Source organism: Jaculus jaculus, chromosome 1 (genome assembly GCF_020740685.1).
Source record: "Jaculus jaculus isolate mJacJac1 chromosome 1, mJacJac1.mat.Y.cur, whole genome shotgun sequence".
Classification (NCBI taxonomy): Eukaryota; Metazoa; Chordata; class Mammalia; order Rodentia; family Dipodidae; genus Jaculus; species Jaculus jaculus.
This window is the reverse complement of record NC_059102.1, coordinates 259431289-259445702: the sequence shown is the minus strand read 5'-3', so window position 1 is coordinate 259445702 and position 14414 is coordinate 259431289. Positions and strand designations below refer to the sequence as shown.

At 42.2% G+C, this 14414-nt stretch overlaps 1 protein-coding gene across 4 annotated transcripts in view; it reads left to right on the top strand.

The window, feature by feature from the left end:
* Srgap2 (SLIT-ROBO Rho GTPase activating protein 2) overlaps positions 1–14414 on the top strand; it is a 284297-nt gene that overhangs the window by 248289 nt on the left and 21594 nt on the right. For all 4 annotated transcript variants that reach the window (XM_004663526.2, XM_004663525.2, XM_004663527.2 and 1 more), the window contains exons 14-16: positions 6522–6582; positions 12062–12139; positions 12981–13115. In XM_004663526.2, coding sequence (XP_004663583.2) covers positions 6522–6582; positions 12062–12139; positions 12981–13115 — 274 coding nt within the window. The remainder of the gene's footprint in view (positions 1–6521; positions 6583–12061; positions 12140–12980; positions 13116–14414) is intronic.

The following is a 14414-nucleotide window of genomic DNA, read 5'->3' as shown; positions in this document are numbered from 1 at the left end:
AGCGACAGACACAGCGAGAAAGACAGATAGAGGGAGAGAGAGAATGGGCACGCCAGGGCTTCCAGCCTCTGCAAACAAACTCCAGACGCGTGCGCCCCCTTGTGCATCTGGCTAACGTGGGACCTGGGGAACCGAGCCTCGAACGGGGGTCCTTAGGCTTCACAGGCAAGCGCTTAACCGCTAAGCCATCTCTCTAGCCCGAAAGAGCTTTTTGATGTGTGTGAATATAGTATATGCATGTGTGCAGAGGCCAGAGGAGAATGTCAAATGTCTTCCTCATTGCTCTTCAGCCTTATTTTCATGTGTGTGTGTGTGTGTGTGTGTTATTTATTTATTTGAGAGTGACAGAGAGAGAAAGAGAGAATGGGCACATCAGGGCCGCCAGCCATTGCAAACGAACACCAGACGCATGTGCCCCCTTGTACATCTGGCTAACGTGAGTCCTGGGGAATCAAGCCTTGAACCGGAGTCCTTAGGCTTCATAGGCAAGCGCTTAACCACTAAGCCATCTCTTTTTAAATTTTGGAACAGCAAAATTTGACTTTCTAGTTATATTCTGAGGTAAATACTGAAAAGATTTCATGTTCCCAAAGCTTTTCACTAGCCTTAGCTAAGTTAGCAAGGAGAGGATAGAAAGTTCAGAAATATTTTTATGTCTACCCAGGACAAAGCTGATCCAGGTCTTAAGTCCTTTGAGTAATTCCCAGAGACCCTGGGCTCCAGGTGGTAATCAGATACAGAGGGTATGAAATTTCTGTAGTGTCACAGTCCCCATAGTCTCTTCAGGAGTGCAACTGTTGTGGCTTGATGAGCAGTCCAGCTGCAGAACTTAAATGATGTGGGCCTTACTGTTCTTGCCTTTGCTATCATTATTTTCCCCACTTGACTACTTTAGATGTCATTTTCCTGAAGGAGAAAAAACAGCCTTTTTTTTTTTCTTTTGAGACAGACTGTCATTAATGCAGTTCATAGTGGCCTCAAACTCATGATCCTTCTGCCTCACTAGTGCTGTGACTACAGACATGTGCCATGAGGCCTGGCTACACAGTTTTTTTTTTAAATGGTAAAAATACCACCATAAATCACCTTCATCTTGTTCCTCTAGTTCTTTCTTGGGGGATTGCTCTTAAAACTAACAAGTGAAAGGCTTCCTAGGGATAATTTATTGCATTTAAAATTAATAGGTGAAAATCTGGGCATGGTGGCTTACTCAGAAGGCTCACGTAGGGAGGATTCCCATAATTTTAAGGTTAGCCTGAGCTAGGCAATAAATTCTAGGTCGGACTGAACTAGAATGAGACCCTACCTCAAAAAAAAATTAAAATTAATAGATAAAAGCCAGATGTGAAGCCGGGCATGGCAGCACATGCCTTTAATCCCAGCACTTGGGAGACAGAGGTAGGAGGATCACCATGAGTTCGAGGCCACCCTGAAACAACATAGGTAATTCCAGGTCAGCCTGGACCAAAGTGAAACCCTACCTCAAAAAAACCAAAAAAAGAAAGAAAGAAAGAAAGAAAGAAAGAGAGAGAGAGAGAGAGAGAGAGAGAGAGAGAGAGAGAGAGAGAGAAAGAAAGAAAGAAAGAAAGAAAGAAAGAAAGAAAGAAAGAAAGAAAGAAAGAAAGAAAGAACCAGGTGTAGTGGTGCAGAGCCAGCACTCAGGAGGCAGAGGTAGGAGGAGCACCATAAGTTTGAGGCCACCCCAAGATTACATAGTGAATTCCAGGTCATCCTGGCCTAAAGCAAGATCCTACCTCAAAAAACAAAAAAAAAGATATCTTAAAGACTAAGCAAACCACAGTCTGTTTCTTACCAAAATCAGTATTTGAACTAACACTGGACTTCCTGCTTAGAACTGAAACATTCATGTGGAAGCCTCGTAGCTTCCACGGTGGCTTCAAGAGAGCTGGAGCAGAGTTTTGCAGGCGGCTGAGGTCACCGTCAGAGAAGAATTGAGTTGTGTGGGCCCAGGATGTTCCATAAGCCCCAGTTGAATAAGCTCCTTGGGTTTGTTGGTTTGGTTTTAGCTTTTGAGGTGGGGTCTCAACTCTAGTCCAGGCTGATCTGGAACTCACTGTGCAGCCCAGACCAACCTCAAATCGCAGACATCCTCCTACCTCAACCCCCCAAATACTGGTGCTACAGGTGGGAGCCACCACATGTGGGTTAAGTTCTTATTTTTGTTCTGCCGATCCAAAATCTCCAGCGGTTCAAATTTAGTGACGAAGCATCAAAGAAATTTTTGTTCTAAGATGGTCAAAAGAATAAAATAGTAATTTAGAAGATGAGTAATCATTATGTCTATTTCTGGTTCATCCCCTAAATAAGAGCAAGAATCAGATAACTTGTTTTTGAAGGTACCTGATGGATAGATTGCACTCATTTTTGACTACAGAGACCAAGTTCAAACCAGCCCAGGCTTTTCTTAAAAAGCTGTTACTTCCAGACCATAATTTTCTATCCTTCATCCCATTACTTCCATGTCTTCTTTCCTGGCCTTACTTCTCCAATTCTCAAAATGTAGGTGTTTTTTTTTTTTTTTAATGTAGGTTTTTTTTTCTAAGGCTTGGCCCACTCTTGACTTCTTTCATGTTCTTTTCCATGTTACTATTCCCCAAGTCTCTTTCTCCTTCCCCAAGCTTCTTTTGTGCTACCTGCTGAGTCTTTGGATCTAACTCCTCAGTGACTAGACACTTGTCCTTGAAAGTTGACATAGCACCTTCTTTTCTCAGCATTAGCTGAGAATGTCAGTTTTCTCAGCACCTCCCTCTTACTTCCCTGTTTTTAATAATGGGTACTCTCAGTTCTTCTAGTCCCCAAGGCCCTAAATCTTACCATTGATGACTTTTTCTCCCTCATTATCCACATTTAGTTAGCTGTCAAAACTTTATTCTCTTCCTTGGGGAAAATAGAAGCCTAACAAATGTAATAGAGGTCGTCCCTGATTTAAAAAAAAAAAAAAAAAAAAAACCTTGCCCTTAGTTAGGCCATGGGGGAGAGGTTGATCAGTGGCACGGACAGATAGGAGCAAGGAGCTCTGGTATGTCACTGCACTGTACAAGGACTAAGATGATAGAGGCTGAGCAGTGGCACTGAAAGACAGAAATGATAAGTTCTGGTATCTTACTACACTGTAGAAGGACTGTGGATGATAGAGTTTGATCAGTGATAATGACAGATGGGAACGAGAAGTCTGGTATGTCACTGCACTGTAGAAAGACTAGAGATGATAATTGCTATACAGTTCAAAAAGCTAGAAGGCAGGATTTTGAATGCTTTGACCATAAAGAAATGATAAGTGTTTAGAGAGAGATGTTTAACCTAAACTTAAACATTATACAAATATACCACATGATGTCAAAATACCACATGATATCTTATTGATATGTAAAAAAAAATTCTATATCCTAGTTAAAATAAATTTTAAAAGAAATAAAAAACTTTAGCAAGGCGTGGTGGTGCATGCCTTTAATCCCAGCACACGGGAAGCTGAGGTAGGAGGATTGCTGTGAGTTCGAGACCACCCTGAGACTACATGGTAAATTCTAGGCCAGCCTGAGCCAGAGTGAGACCCAACTTCGGGGGAAAAAAAAAAAACCTTAAACACTTTATCAATACCAAAACATAAAGCAAATGAACTTATGTCAAACAGTGACTATTTAGCCATCTTCCCGATTATTTGCTCCTGCAAATCCCCCTACTCTGCTCTCATCTACTTCTGATTCTTTCCAGTTCCCTCAGTCTAAGTAGATGGAAGTTTGCCCTGAGTATCCTTAAAAATCGCCTTCCAATCCTAGGATTATATTGTGAGCAAAATAATTAAGCTAACATTGATTCTGCCATTGGAGGAGAAGACAAACAGTGAATAAAAACCCCTGTAGAAGCCGCTGGGACAATTGTGTGCGGAGTCAGTGGTGCAGTGTGGCTCATTGGGGCACCGTAATAGCTCACAGGCATGTCTGAGTGTATTGATTCACTACGGCTTAGATGCCTCGCAGGTAGCAGGGAGGAGAGGATAGCAGGATCATCAGAAGGCTTTATGCCTTGATTCCTCACTACACTCTGCCTTGGACTCCATTGGCACCTTCTGTAGTAGGACAGGTTGTCTTTGGCCCATATTGGTCTGCTACAGATTATTTCTCTGGATTATAGGGTTTTTTTTGTAAAATATTTTTATTTATTTATTTGCAAGGAAGGAGAGAGAGAGAGAGAGAGAGAGAATGGGCACATCAGGGCCTCCTGCCCCTGCAAATGAACTCCAGATACACACACCACTTTGTGTGTCTGGCTTTATATGGTTACTAGGGAATCGAACTCAGGCTGTTATGCTTTCCAAACAAGCATCTTAACTGCTGAGCCATCTCTCCAGCCCCTCTTCTGGGTTCTTTTTGATGGACTTATGATGATCACAGCCTTGCATGTTAATATCTTTGATGTCTTGTTTACTGACAAACCTCCGTACTTCATTCTCCCTTTCCTGAATAGCCAGGCAAAGTTTGGCACTCAAAACTTGTTAAAGCCAGTAACCTATGAGCTTCTCAACTTCCCTCCTTCTGGATCAAAAAAATACACACACACACACACATACATATACATACACACAAACATACATATACATATATATATATATTTAACAAAGCTATACAAACCCACATATTTCTACCTTCATTATCTTTGCTGCTACTATTAATGAAAAGAATAAAAGAAGTCTAAAAGCATTAAAAGGTTTTGTAAAAGTGGTACTTTTTTTTCTTACAGTAGTGGACACTAGTGTCTTCATTAGGATAAGGAAGAGAGGACTAAGAGCTTCTGCTAAGACCACCTGACCTGTCAGTGATGCCAACAAGATGCAGATGCTGGCTGTGCCATAGCTGTAGGGCTGAAGGGAGCAAATGGGCTTAGGGGTCATGGACATGTGCATTCGGGCGTGCGCCACCATGCCCGGCTGTATTGACGTGTTATAACATTCAGGTTTTGCTTTAGTTTGGTCTTATTAGTGCATTCTGACTCTAGCTCTGCTCTGGCATACATAGTTCTCCCTTTGGTAGTGTTGTGGTTCCTGGCAAGCTTGGAAGCCACAGACTAATCCAGCTCTTACCTCAGCCTACTTCATGAGACCCAGCTGCCTCCACAATAGTGTCCAAACTCTATGGCTGCACATAAAGATTCAGAGGCAGACGAGGATTTGCCAACCTGTGAAATACCACCCAGTCTGTCCTGAACATCCAAAGCTCACCTTAGCTATGTTTTGGGGCCCTGATTGATGCCTTTCTTCCATACAGCTGAATTATTGACATTTAGCTGCATTATCAGATGCTTCTGGATTTCAGCAATAATTGGTATGCAGTATTTTCTGCCCTCCTAGGATTTAGTATGAGTGTTCAGTCTCAGAGGAACTAGTAGGGTTTTAATCCTGGCTTCTCCACTTACCAGCTATGTGTCCATAAGAACCTCCTGTCTAATCTCATGAAGCCTTCATTTCTGCATTGTCTCCTGAGGAAAAAAAGATAATTATAATACCTCCTCTACAGGATTGTTACATACAAGGACCAGTGTACCTAAAGACTTAATGCATGGCCCAGCACCTGTATGAATAGTCGGACCCTGTATTCATATGCCAGTGGAACTTGTAAATGCCTTCACCACCAGTTCATTTCACACTTTTGTAGGCAGCAAATTAAAGCCTGTGGAAGTGACATGACATGAACAGGATGGTGTGGCAAAAGGGCAGAAGAAGTTGACATCTGAAAGCCTGCTTCTCAGGTCATCTCCACTTCCAACTTCCAGTCGCTCTTTTCTTTTTTTAACCTTCATTATTATGCCAAGCTCTCTTTCTGAAGCTCTCATTGGTCTGTTACATGTTTTTAACTGATAGCACACAAACTAAGTAAGCTCTGTGTGGCCAGTACTGGATACTCAGAAATGAACCCAGCATCTTCCCTTGTGGAGCTTGAGCTGTAGTGGTAATGAATGCAAACAGATATTTACGTGTATACAGTGCAGTCATGGCCAGGGTTGAAAAGAGCCGGTCAGCAGTAGTGACCACTCCTGCAAAGCCAAAGAGGAACAGAAAGAAAGCTAGCATGGCTGCAGCAGAGATGAGAGGGACACACAGACAGCAGGCACTGAAAGCAGCGGCAGGATCAAGACATGTGTGGCTATGAAGAGGGCAAAGAGCAGTCTGAGAGCGTTTAATTGATGAAATAGACACTTAAAGATCCTCGAATACTATATAAAGGAAGGCAACTGTAGATCTGAGTGTGCCAAGGATGGGAATTGATATATGGGTGGATTAAACTATGCCAGTGGCAATAGAGGTGAAGATGGAGGTGGAGATGCATGTGACATTCCAAGTCACCGGCTGTGGTCTTGCTCCTAGGGTGTGAAGGACAGGCCTGCTGCCAATGTGGGCCTCCTACTGGTCCCAGCCGACATGAGTCCCATGCTGTGGCCCATTTTCTCCAGCTCTGAGCTATCCCTCCTTGACAGTTCTGATGTCGTTTTTTTCTTTGGCTTTTCAGGACTCCAGCCAGACAATTCCTCTGGTGGTAGAAAGCTGCATCCGGTTTATCAGCAGACATGGTAAGCAAGCAAGATTATAGCTTTGCCCATATTTGTGCAGAGGTTGGCAGGACTTCCAGGAATTCTTTGTAAAGCAAAAATAGAGATTACCTTTCCATCCTCAAATTCTCAGAAGAGGGCAAAAAGATTCTTGTTTATTCAGGTAATGCTGCTTCAGAGTGGCCACACCTACACATTGTAAGGAAGACATGTTTGGACCCACATTGCCATAGCCACGTGCCATATGCCGTTTTCTAATGTCAGTGTCACAGTTGTAAATTCTAGCTGCTATGTGAGGAAGTCATGTGCAGCTGTAATATGCCCTGGTGGTAGTTTTATCAGTAATAAGAAACTGCATGTTTTAAGTACCTCCATGGCATAGAATGACCATTTTGTCCAATAGGCTGTACAAGGATGGCTTGAAACAGCTCCATCTCTAATGTACTGATTCTTTTTATTTATTTATTTTAATTTTTAATTTTTTTTGGTTTTCCAAGGTAGGGTCGCACTCTAGCTCAGACTGACCTGGAATTCACTATGTAGTCTCAGGGTTGCCTCGAACTCACAGTGATCCTCCTACCTCTGCCTCCCAAGTGCTGGGATTAAAGGCGTGCGCCACCATGCCCGGCTGTATTGACTCTTTATAACATTCAGGTTTTGCTTTAGTTTGGTCTTATTAGGTACAATGTCACCAAGAGCTCAGTTCATAACTGGTGCTAAAGTTGTATCTAGCATTTGAGAGTCTTCAGGAACTGCCTTCTTTTTCAGCCCATATTACACCTGCCCTTCTGCTTGGACAAGCCTAACTCTCCTAACTGCTCCTTACCAGTGGTTGATTTGGTTAGACAGAATTTAAGGACTGAGATAATTGCCATGGAATTAACTTTGCAAGAGTTAGTATATTTAGAAAGTACAGATAGCTCAACTGGCACCAGGAAGATGCTAGAAACTGGACATCAGAAACTATTTTTAGATATTGTCTTGCCTGGGGATAAGAAACTCAATGAATGACCTTGACACCAAGGAAGTTAAATATTGCTAGCTTAAATTCCCAGATAGCTATCATCCAGTCTCCTCACCTGCTGTTCTGCCTATAACATTCATGTTTGAAACAGTAATTTTTTTAACATTCTTTTGGAGGGGGGATTTTTGGAACAGAGTCTCATTCCAGTCGAAGCTGACCTGGAACTCACTCTATAGCCCACACTGGCCTTAAACTCATGGCCATCCTCCTACCTCAGCCTCATGAGTGCTGGGATTAAAGGCAAGCACCACCACATTAGCATTTATCATTCTTTTTTATAGCTTATCCTTTCTCCATCAAGCCGTAACTTTTTAATGTTATCTTGGTTCATTTGAAGTAAGAGCACTGTTTGTCACTGTTGAGCAATTAACAAGTATTTGTCAAGCCCTCATCGATGCCAAGGATATGTATTGCCAAGTAGGAAAACAAACAGGAGTAATACACTGCTCGTGTCTTTCAGTGGTTTTATCATACAGCTGAAAGAAATTAAGCAAGTAATAAGTTAATGAAAAAAGTTACAATAGTTCACAGAAGCAGAATAAGAAATTTTACAAGATAGTAGTGATTAATGGCCAAGGAGTTGGCTAAGATAAGCCCAGACTGAGTTCAGAAGAGGACAAATTATCTGTTCCTAAAGGACAATAAGGAAAATAAATTGTAAACTTTCCAGGTATGGTGGTGCACACCTTTAATCCCAGCACTCAGGAGGCAGAGGTAGGAGGATCACCAGGAGTTCCAAGGTCAGCCTGAGAGTACATAGTGAATTCCAGGTCAGCCTGGGCTAGAGTGAGATCCTACCTTGAAAAACAAAAAAGAGAAGGAGAGAGGGAGAAGTTTGTAAATTTATTAATCTTTGCATTTTATTTATTTATTTATTCATTCATTCATTCAACAAAGGTATATATTGATAGTTTATACCAATAAAAAATGTATGCCCTTCGGAACCTTATATTCAAGAACAAACAGTTGATCAGCCAATAAATAAACAAATTTACTTGCAGTCTTTCAAGTAGTAGTGGGTGTCATGAAGAAAAGCAAGGTGCAGGCTGGAGAGTGGAGAGGGACACTGTTTTAGATGGCATTTGAGGAGAAGGAGAAGGTGAGGGAGAGTGCAGTCTAGGTGACTGGGGAAGAACGTCTTGAGATGGGTGGGACACAAAGAGTCTTGACTACTGACAGATGCATGGAGAAACACAGCTGGTCAGTGTGGCTGGAGTTGAACAAATGAAGACGAGGTAACTGGAGTTGAGGCCCCACACCAGCCCTCTTATGGCTGTTGGCTAAGGTAGATATATGAGATCTATCCTAGGTGAAATGGGAAACCACTGGAGAATTTTGAGCAGGAATCATCTATTTAACGAATCCTGGGTTGCTATAAAGATAACAACCAGAAAGAGGAAATAGGAAGCTCCTGCAGTAAGTCAGAGATGACATGGTAGCTTAGACTAGCGTGTTAGCCAGGAGTTACCAAAAGGGCTAGGTTCTGGTATTGCAGTTTGAACATTTGCATGTCTACTCTGGCACAGACACAATGCATGAGGAGTCAAAAACTGTGGGAATATGGATTGGTATAAGTCATTTGAAAGTGAATTTGTCAATATCTAACAAAACAACATATGCACCTATCTTCTAGCCTGACGATCCAAGGAGCTTACTGTGAAGATGTACCTCAAACCTAAAATTACATGTGTCCAAGGGTATTTGCTGCAGCATTGTTTATAATTTCAGAATACTAGAAACAACCTAAAAGGCAATACACAGAAGAGTGGTAAAGCCTGTAGATCATCCATTTGGGAGAGGAATGCTACACAGCTGTGAAAAGACACTGAGGAAGATCCTCAGCCTCTATGAGTGCTGGAATTATAGACTTAAGCAACTATGCCTGGCCACTGTTCATTATTGAAAATCTTAGGACATGGTAGCTAGTTGTCTAATTAAATGGATTGTTCTTCCCAAGAAAAAGATTCAAGGTATTTATAAAGTTCCTAACAAAATCTAGAGTCAAAGTTTTGGTCAAAATACATTTATTTAATAGGAATAGTATTCAAAACCTGTGTTAACCTCAGAAGGGCCTGTGGCCTACCAAGTACTGGGAATTTTATGTCCCTGCTCTCTTCATGTCTTCTAGGCGATAAAGATGATAGTCCCCTTTATGTAATGAGGGTGGTGAAGCTCCCCCGTGATGGTGGGTCAGTGTAATCTGGGAAGACTTGTAGGAGGAGGAAGAATGGGAAGAGCCACTGAAATGTAATCATGATGAAATTTAAAAACAAAAACAATTTTCAAGAAGGGAACATGAGGTGGCTGTTGTAACAGTCATTTCAAGAGTTACCTAGGAGAGCACCTCTTAGGAACAGCTGGTATACAACAAAATGAGAGGTTTTATGCCATCTTCAAATAGCCAAATTCAACGGGGTTTCATGCATTTGTGTTTGTGGACTAAGGAAAAGTGAATAATAAGGAAGGTCATGGATCTGTTAATTGTGGTTATGCATTATAATAAAAAGCCAACTGGTTTTTCCCTGTCCTGAAAAATTGCTTCTATTCTCAGATTCATCATATCAGGTACTCTAGAGAGTCTGTTGAGCAAGAACGCAAAGTGCTTCTTCTAGAGAATTCATTCTCCAGGGAACTAGAAACCTGACCAAAATTGAGCTCAAAGTACTTCAGGCCTCTTGCCTGGTTTCCAACAAGCTTGTCTCTCATTTGCTCTTGTCTTGGGTCCATGGGCCAAGGTTGCATTTCCTTGCCCTCAAGCCCACCTAGAAGCCCTGGGATGAATTCTCTCAAAGAGCCGTGCAGTGCTTCCCCAGCTACACTGGGTAGTCTGATCTCCGAGGTGACACTGCTTATGCCATGTGATTCTGGTGACTCACTGTGTGGCTATATGTCAGAACACTTGCTTTTGATATTCTGAGTTTAAACAGTATTTGATTTTTGTACTTGTACCCTATTTCATAACTAGCATAGCACCACTAATTAATGGGATTTTAATGGTGCCCACCATTCTGAGAAGAATATTCCAGAGATTATTTTAGAGGAGCAGACAACTCAAGATTTTATTAGAAGCCAGGTACACATTCCCTCTCCTTACTTTCTGTCTGATTCAGCAGTTTCAGTCTTGCCTATGTGGCTTACCTCCAGAGGTCTAGCTAATAGGATCCAGCTGCCCCTCACCTAGAAGGTAATTCTAAAAGAGCCAGCAAATGTATATATAGCAGCAATCTATTTTGTCTCCCTAGAATAGATCTGAGGTTTCTTTGGCAAATCAAGGTTTTTGAAGGATTTTACCATTACAGAGAGATGTTGACAAAATGCCCAAGGAGATCCAGGCTCCTGAGAAAAACTGAGCAGTTCTGATATAACTGTAGAGATGCTCCTCTGGCCCGCTTCCAAGGCCCAGTGCTGGTCATATGCTTTCTGGATTGCTTACTGGTTTTGCAGTTGCATGTGTGGTGTTCTGTAAGCCATAACAAATACAGACTGAATAGGACGGCTCCCACGCTCTCAGCACTTGCACAGTGATAGGCTTCACACTGAGAACTGAGTCCATGATAGGAGACACAGGCTGCCTTTGAGTTCTGGCCTTGATCCTTACTAGCAATGTAGCTTGCCATTACTTACCAGTTTCCTCATCTAGAAAATGGGATTGCTGCTAACCCTGACCTTGTAAGGTCATCACTTGTAGTGAAGACCAAGCAATGTATTTATATGAACGCTCTAGTAGTCATCACTATGCAAGTATTATTTTCCATGACTATTTCTACTGTAAAAAAAAAATTCTGAGAGAAGGGTTTTGTGTATATTGTCATAGTGAAATATTCACATGGTTTTTTTTAGAGAAAGGCAGCAGCCCAAAACTAGTCCCAGTGATAGTGGCTGGCAATGCTATCTGTTGGCTGGTCACTTTGATTTTCATGTTCTCTCTTTCTCATCGGTAGAGAAAGTATTTTATTCTAGAATAGTGGGAGCGATGTTAATACAGTTTTAAAAAACAACTCATTGTAACCTTAGACCTTCCATAACTTCTCTGATGGTGCATAGTATCTTGCCTGCTGTGACCCATCTCCCATGACTGACCCCCAATCACCCCTAATCAGGTAACTTTGCCACTTCACAACTAATAATGGAAAAGCACAGGCAGGGGAGGCACCCATCTAATCATCTCCCGTGGCATCAGAAGAGGCTGTAGACATCCCTTCCCCTAAGCCTCTGCCCTGGTACTTTCTTTAGACTGTGTTTCATAATCAGCCCAGTGACTTTCATGACATCCCTACCCACAGTTTTCTCCTCTGACTTGAAAATGGATGTCCACAGAGACAGACCTCCTGAAAACATACTATTAGTAGAGAGAGAAAGGTATTCAACTAAGCTTGGCCCTAAGGTTGGAAAGTTGCTTTTTGTTATTTTTCTTTTTTTTTTTTTTTTTTTTTTTGGTTTCTGTTGTTGTTTGACCACTTTATTCTGTATTTCTAGGACTACAGCATGAGGGAATTTTCCGGGTGTCTGGATCACAAGTGGAAGTAAATGACATCAAAAATGCCTTTGAGCGAGGTAAGAGGATGGCCTTAAAGATAAGACCAATGTGTGCCAGCCTCCTGGGGTACTGGCTCCACCTTCCTCCCTTGAGAGGTTCCCTATGCTTCTTTGGAAGCTAGTTTACCTTCATCTTTAGCTGGGACCTACTCTCTGCATATTTGACATTAGATATGCGGAGATATGATATATATATATAGATAGATTATATATGCAGAGAAGGTATATCCTACCTTCCTGCCCTACCCATCCTGCCTCACTCCTGCAATGATCTTCCAAAACCCAGTACTTTGCTATCCAGTCAGTTTATGGCCTCATCTGGAACCCTTGGTGGCAGTTAATACAGGCCTAATGTGCCTCTTCGTGGTATCCCATTCATTATCTTGTGGGCTGTTAAGGTAATGGGCAAGCTTTGGCAATTTCCATCACTGTAATGGATATATATAGCTTCAATTTGAGGTTGTGCTATCATTAAATCTAATTATGTCTGATACGAAGTTTTCCACAGGGACTCTGGTTTGACTGTCCTCCTGTAAGTAGGTGTCCTCTGCTTTGAGCAGAAAACACAAGAGCCAGTCAGAGAAGCTGGCCTCCTGGCCTTCTTTCCTTCTCTAGGGGCTCAGTTCCAGCCTGGTTTCTTGATTTTTGTGAGAGAGGCAGTTCCTGTGTCCCAACCCCAGCCCACAGAGAATGTCCCTTAATCTGAACAGTCTGCCCCACTTGGAGCCTTCATATTGGGCATAGCACTAATGGAAAGGAGCAAGGACATAAATAGGTCACCTTTTCCCAATAACCCTGCTTCACTCTATACAATTTGCCTCTTACACTTTCTTTTTTTGTGGGGGGTGCTTATCCTCAGGAGAGGATCCCCTGGCTGGGGACCAGAATGACCATGACATGGACTCCATAGCTGGTGTCCTCAAGCTTTACTTCCGAGGGCTGGAACACCCTCTCTTCCCTAAGGACATCTTCCATGACCTGATGGCCTGTGTCAGTAAGTACTTTCCTATCTTCAACTTGTCTCCTGGGCCACCATACATGACAGCAAGAGATTTAAAACTTTCCATGGAGTTCTTTGTTTCCTCATAAGTCTTTCAGCAAAGTTTTCCAATCTTTAATTTTCCCTAATGAGTTTCTGCTCCTTGTCTTCTCATCCCTGATGCGGGGGAAGAATCATGACTTTACAGTAAAAACCGAGGTCCCAAGTCGAGACTCCTGGCTTTTTCCTTTCTAAGTTACCTCAGTCGTAAGCTCCTTTGCATCTATGGGCCTAATATTTCTTTAGTGAAGTGTCTTTATATTCATTCATAGTCTGCAGTTAGTTGAGGCTTGGGCTATTTGTAGTAGACCAAGGGAAAAGTATAAATGTTGGCAATGTTCCCTGCTTATTCCTTTACACATGGCATGGCCTACCTGCTAGATGTATTCGTGTGTGTTCTTCTAAAAAGAAAAGCCCTCTGTACATTTAAAAGTAGCAAAATCTCTATTTACTTTCCTAGAGGTGCTCTGTTGGGGCTTGAAAAGCTATTCCTAACCATTTAGTTTAGCTTATGAGACTGAAACGTCGTATCACTTGTTTCCATGGAAACTTGAATTAATATCAAGTAATCTGGAGAGCAGACTCTATCCAAATAATGGCTGTAGAAGCTGAAGGGACTGATGCCATTGGTATACCTAAAGGACTTCTTCCCAAGTCAGATGAGGTCATTATGTCCTTTGAGTTTCCAGTTTTGCCCTGGGTATATATATGTCTCAGTTGTTCTGAGAAAAGCGCAGGGCATTCAGGATTCTAGCTAGCTCTCCTGTTTTTGTCCCTGTTCTTGGGAGTCTCTAATGGAAAGGAGTTATGTTGGTAATTAAAGCATCACCACTTAGGCAGTATCATGTCTTTCTCAGGAATGGACCTAGGTCTCTTATACTGGACAAGAGTTGCCAGTCTCAGATGCCTAATTCTCTTCTGCAGATACATTTTTGCTCCTAATCCAGTATTTGACATTTCTTTTTCACATACGAGCGCTCAAAAAATGATAGACTGTAAATGACACACTGTGGGATGTGGGAAGCTGCTCATGATAGAGTAACTACCTTGTCCATAACATGAGTTAGGAAGTCTTCTGTATAGGAACTGCTACGTCTGCAGGGTCCTGCCATTCCCTTCTAGGCAGGCTCTACTCATCTCTGCTACAGATGAGGGAGGAGTAAGACGAGTCACGCTTGTTGAGAGGAGGATGTGCAGAGGGGTCCAGGCACAACCTGCGCAGCCTCTTTCACCTCTCAGATATGGGACCCTCCA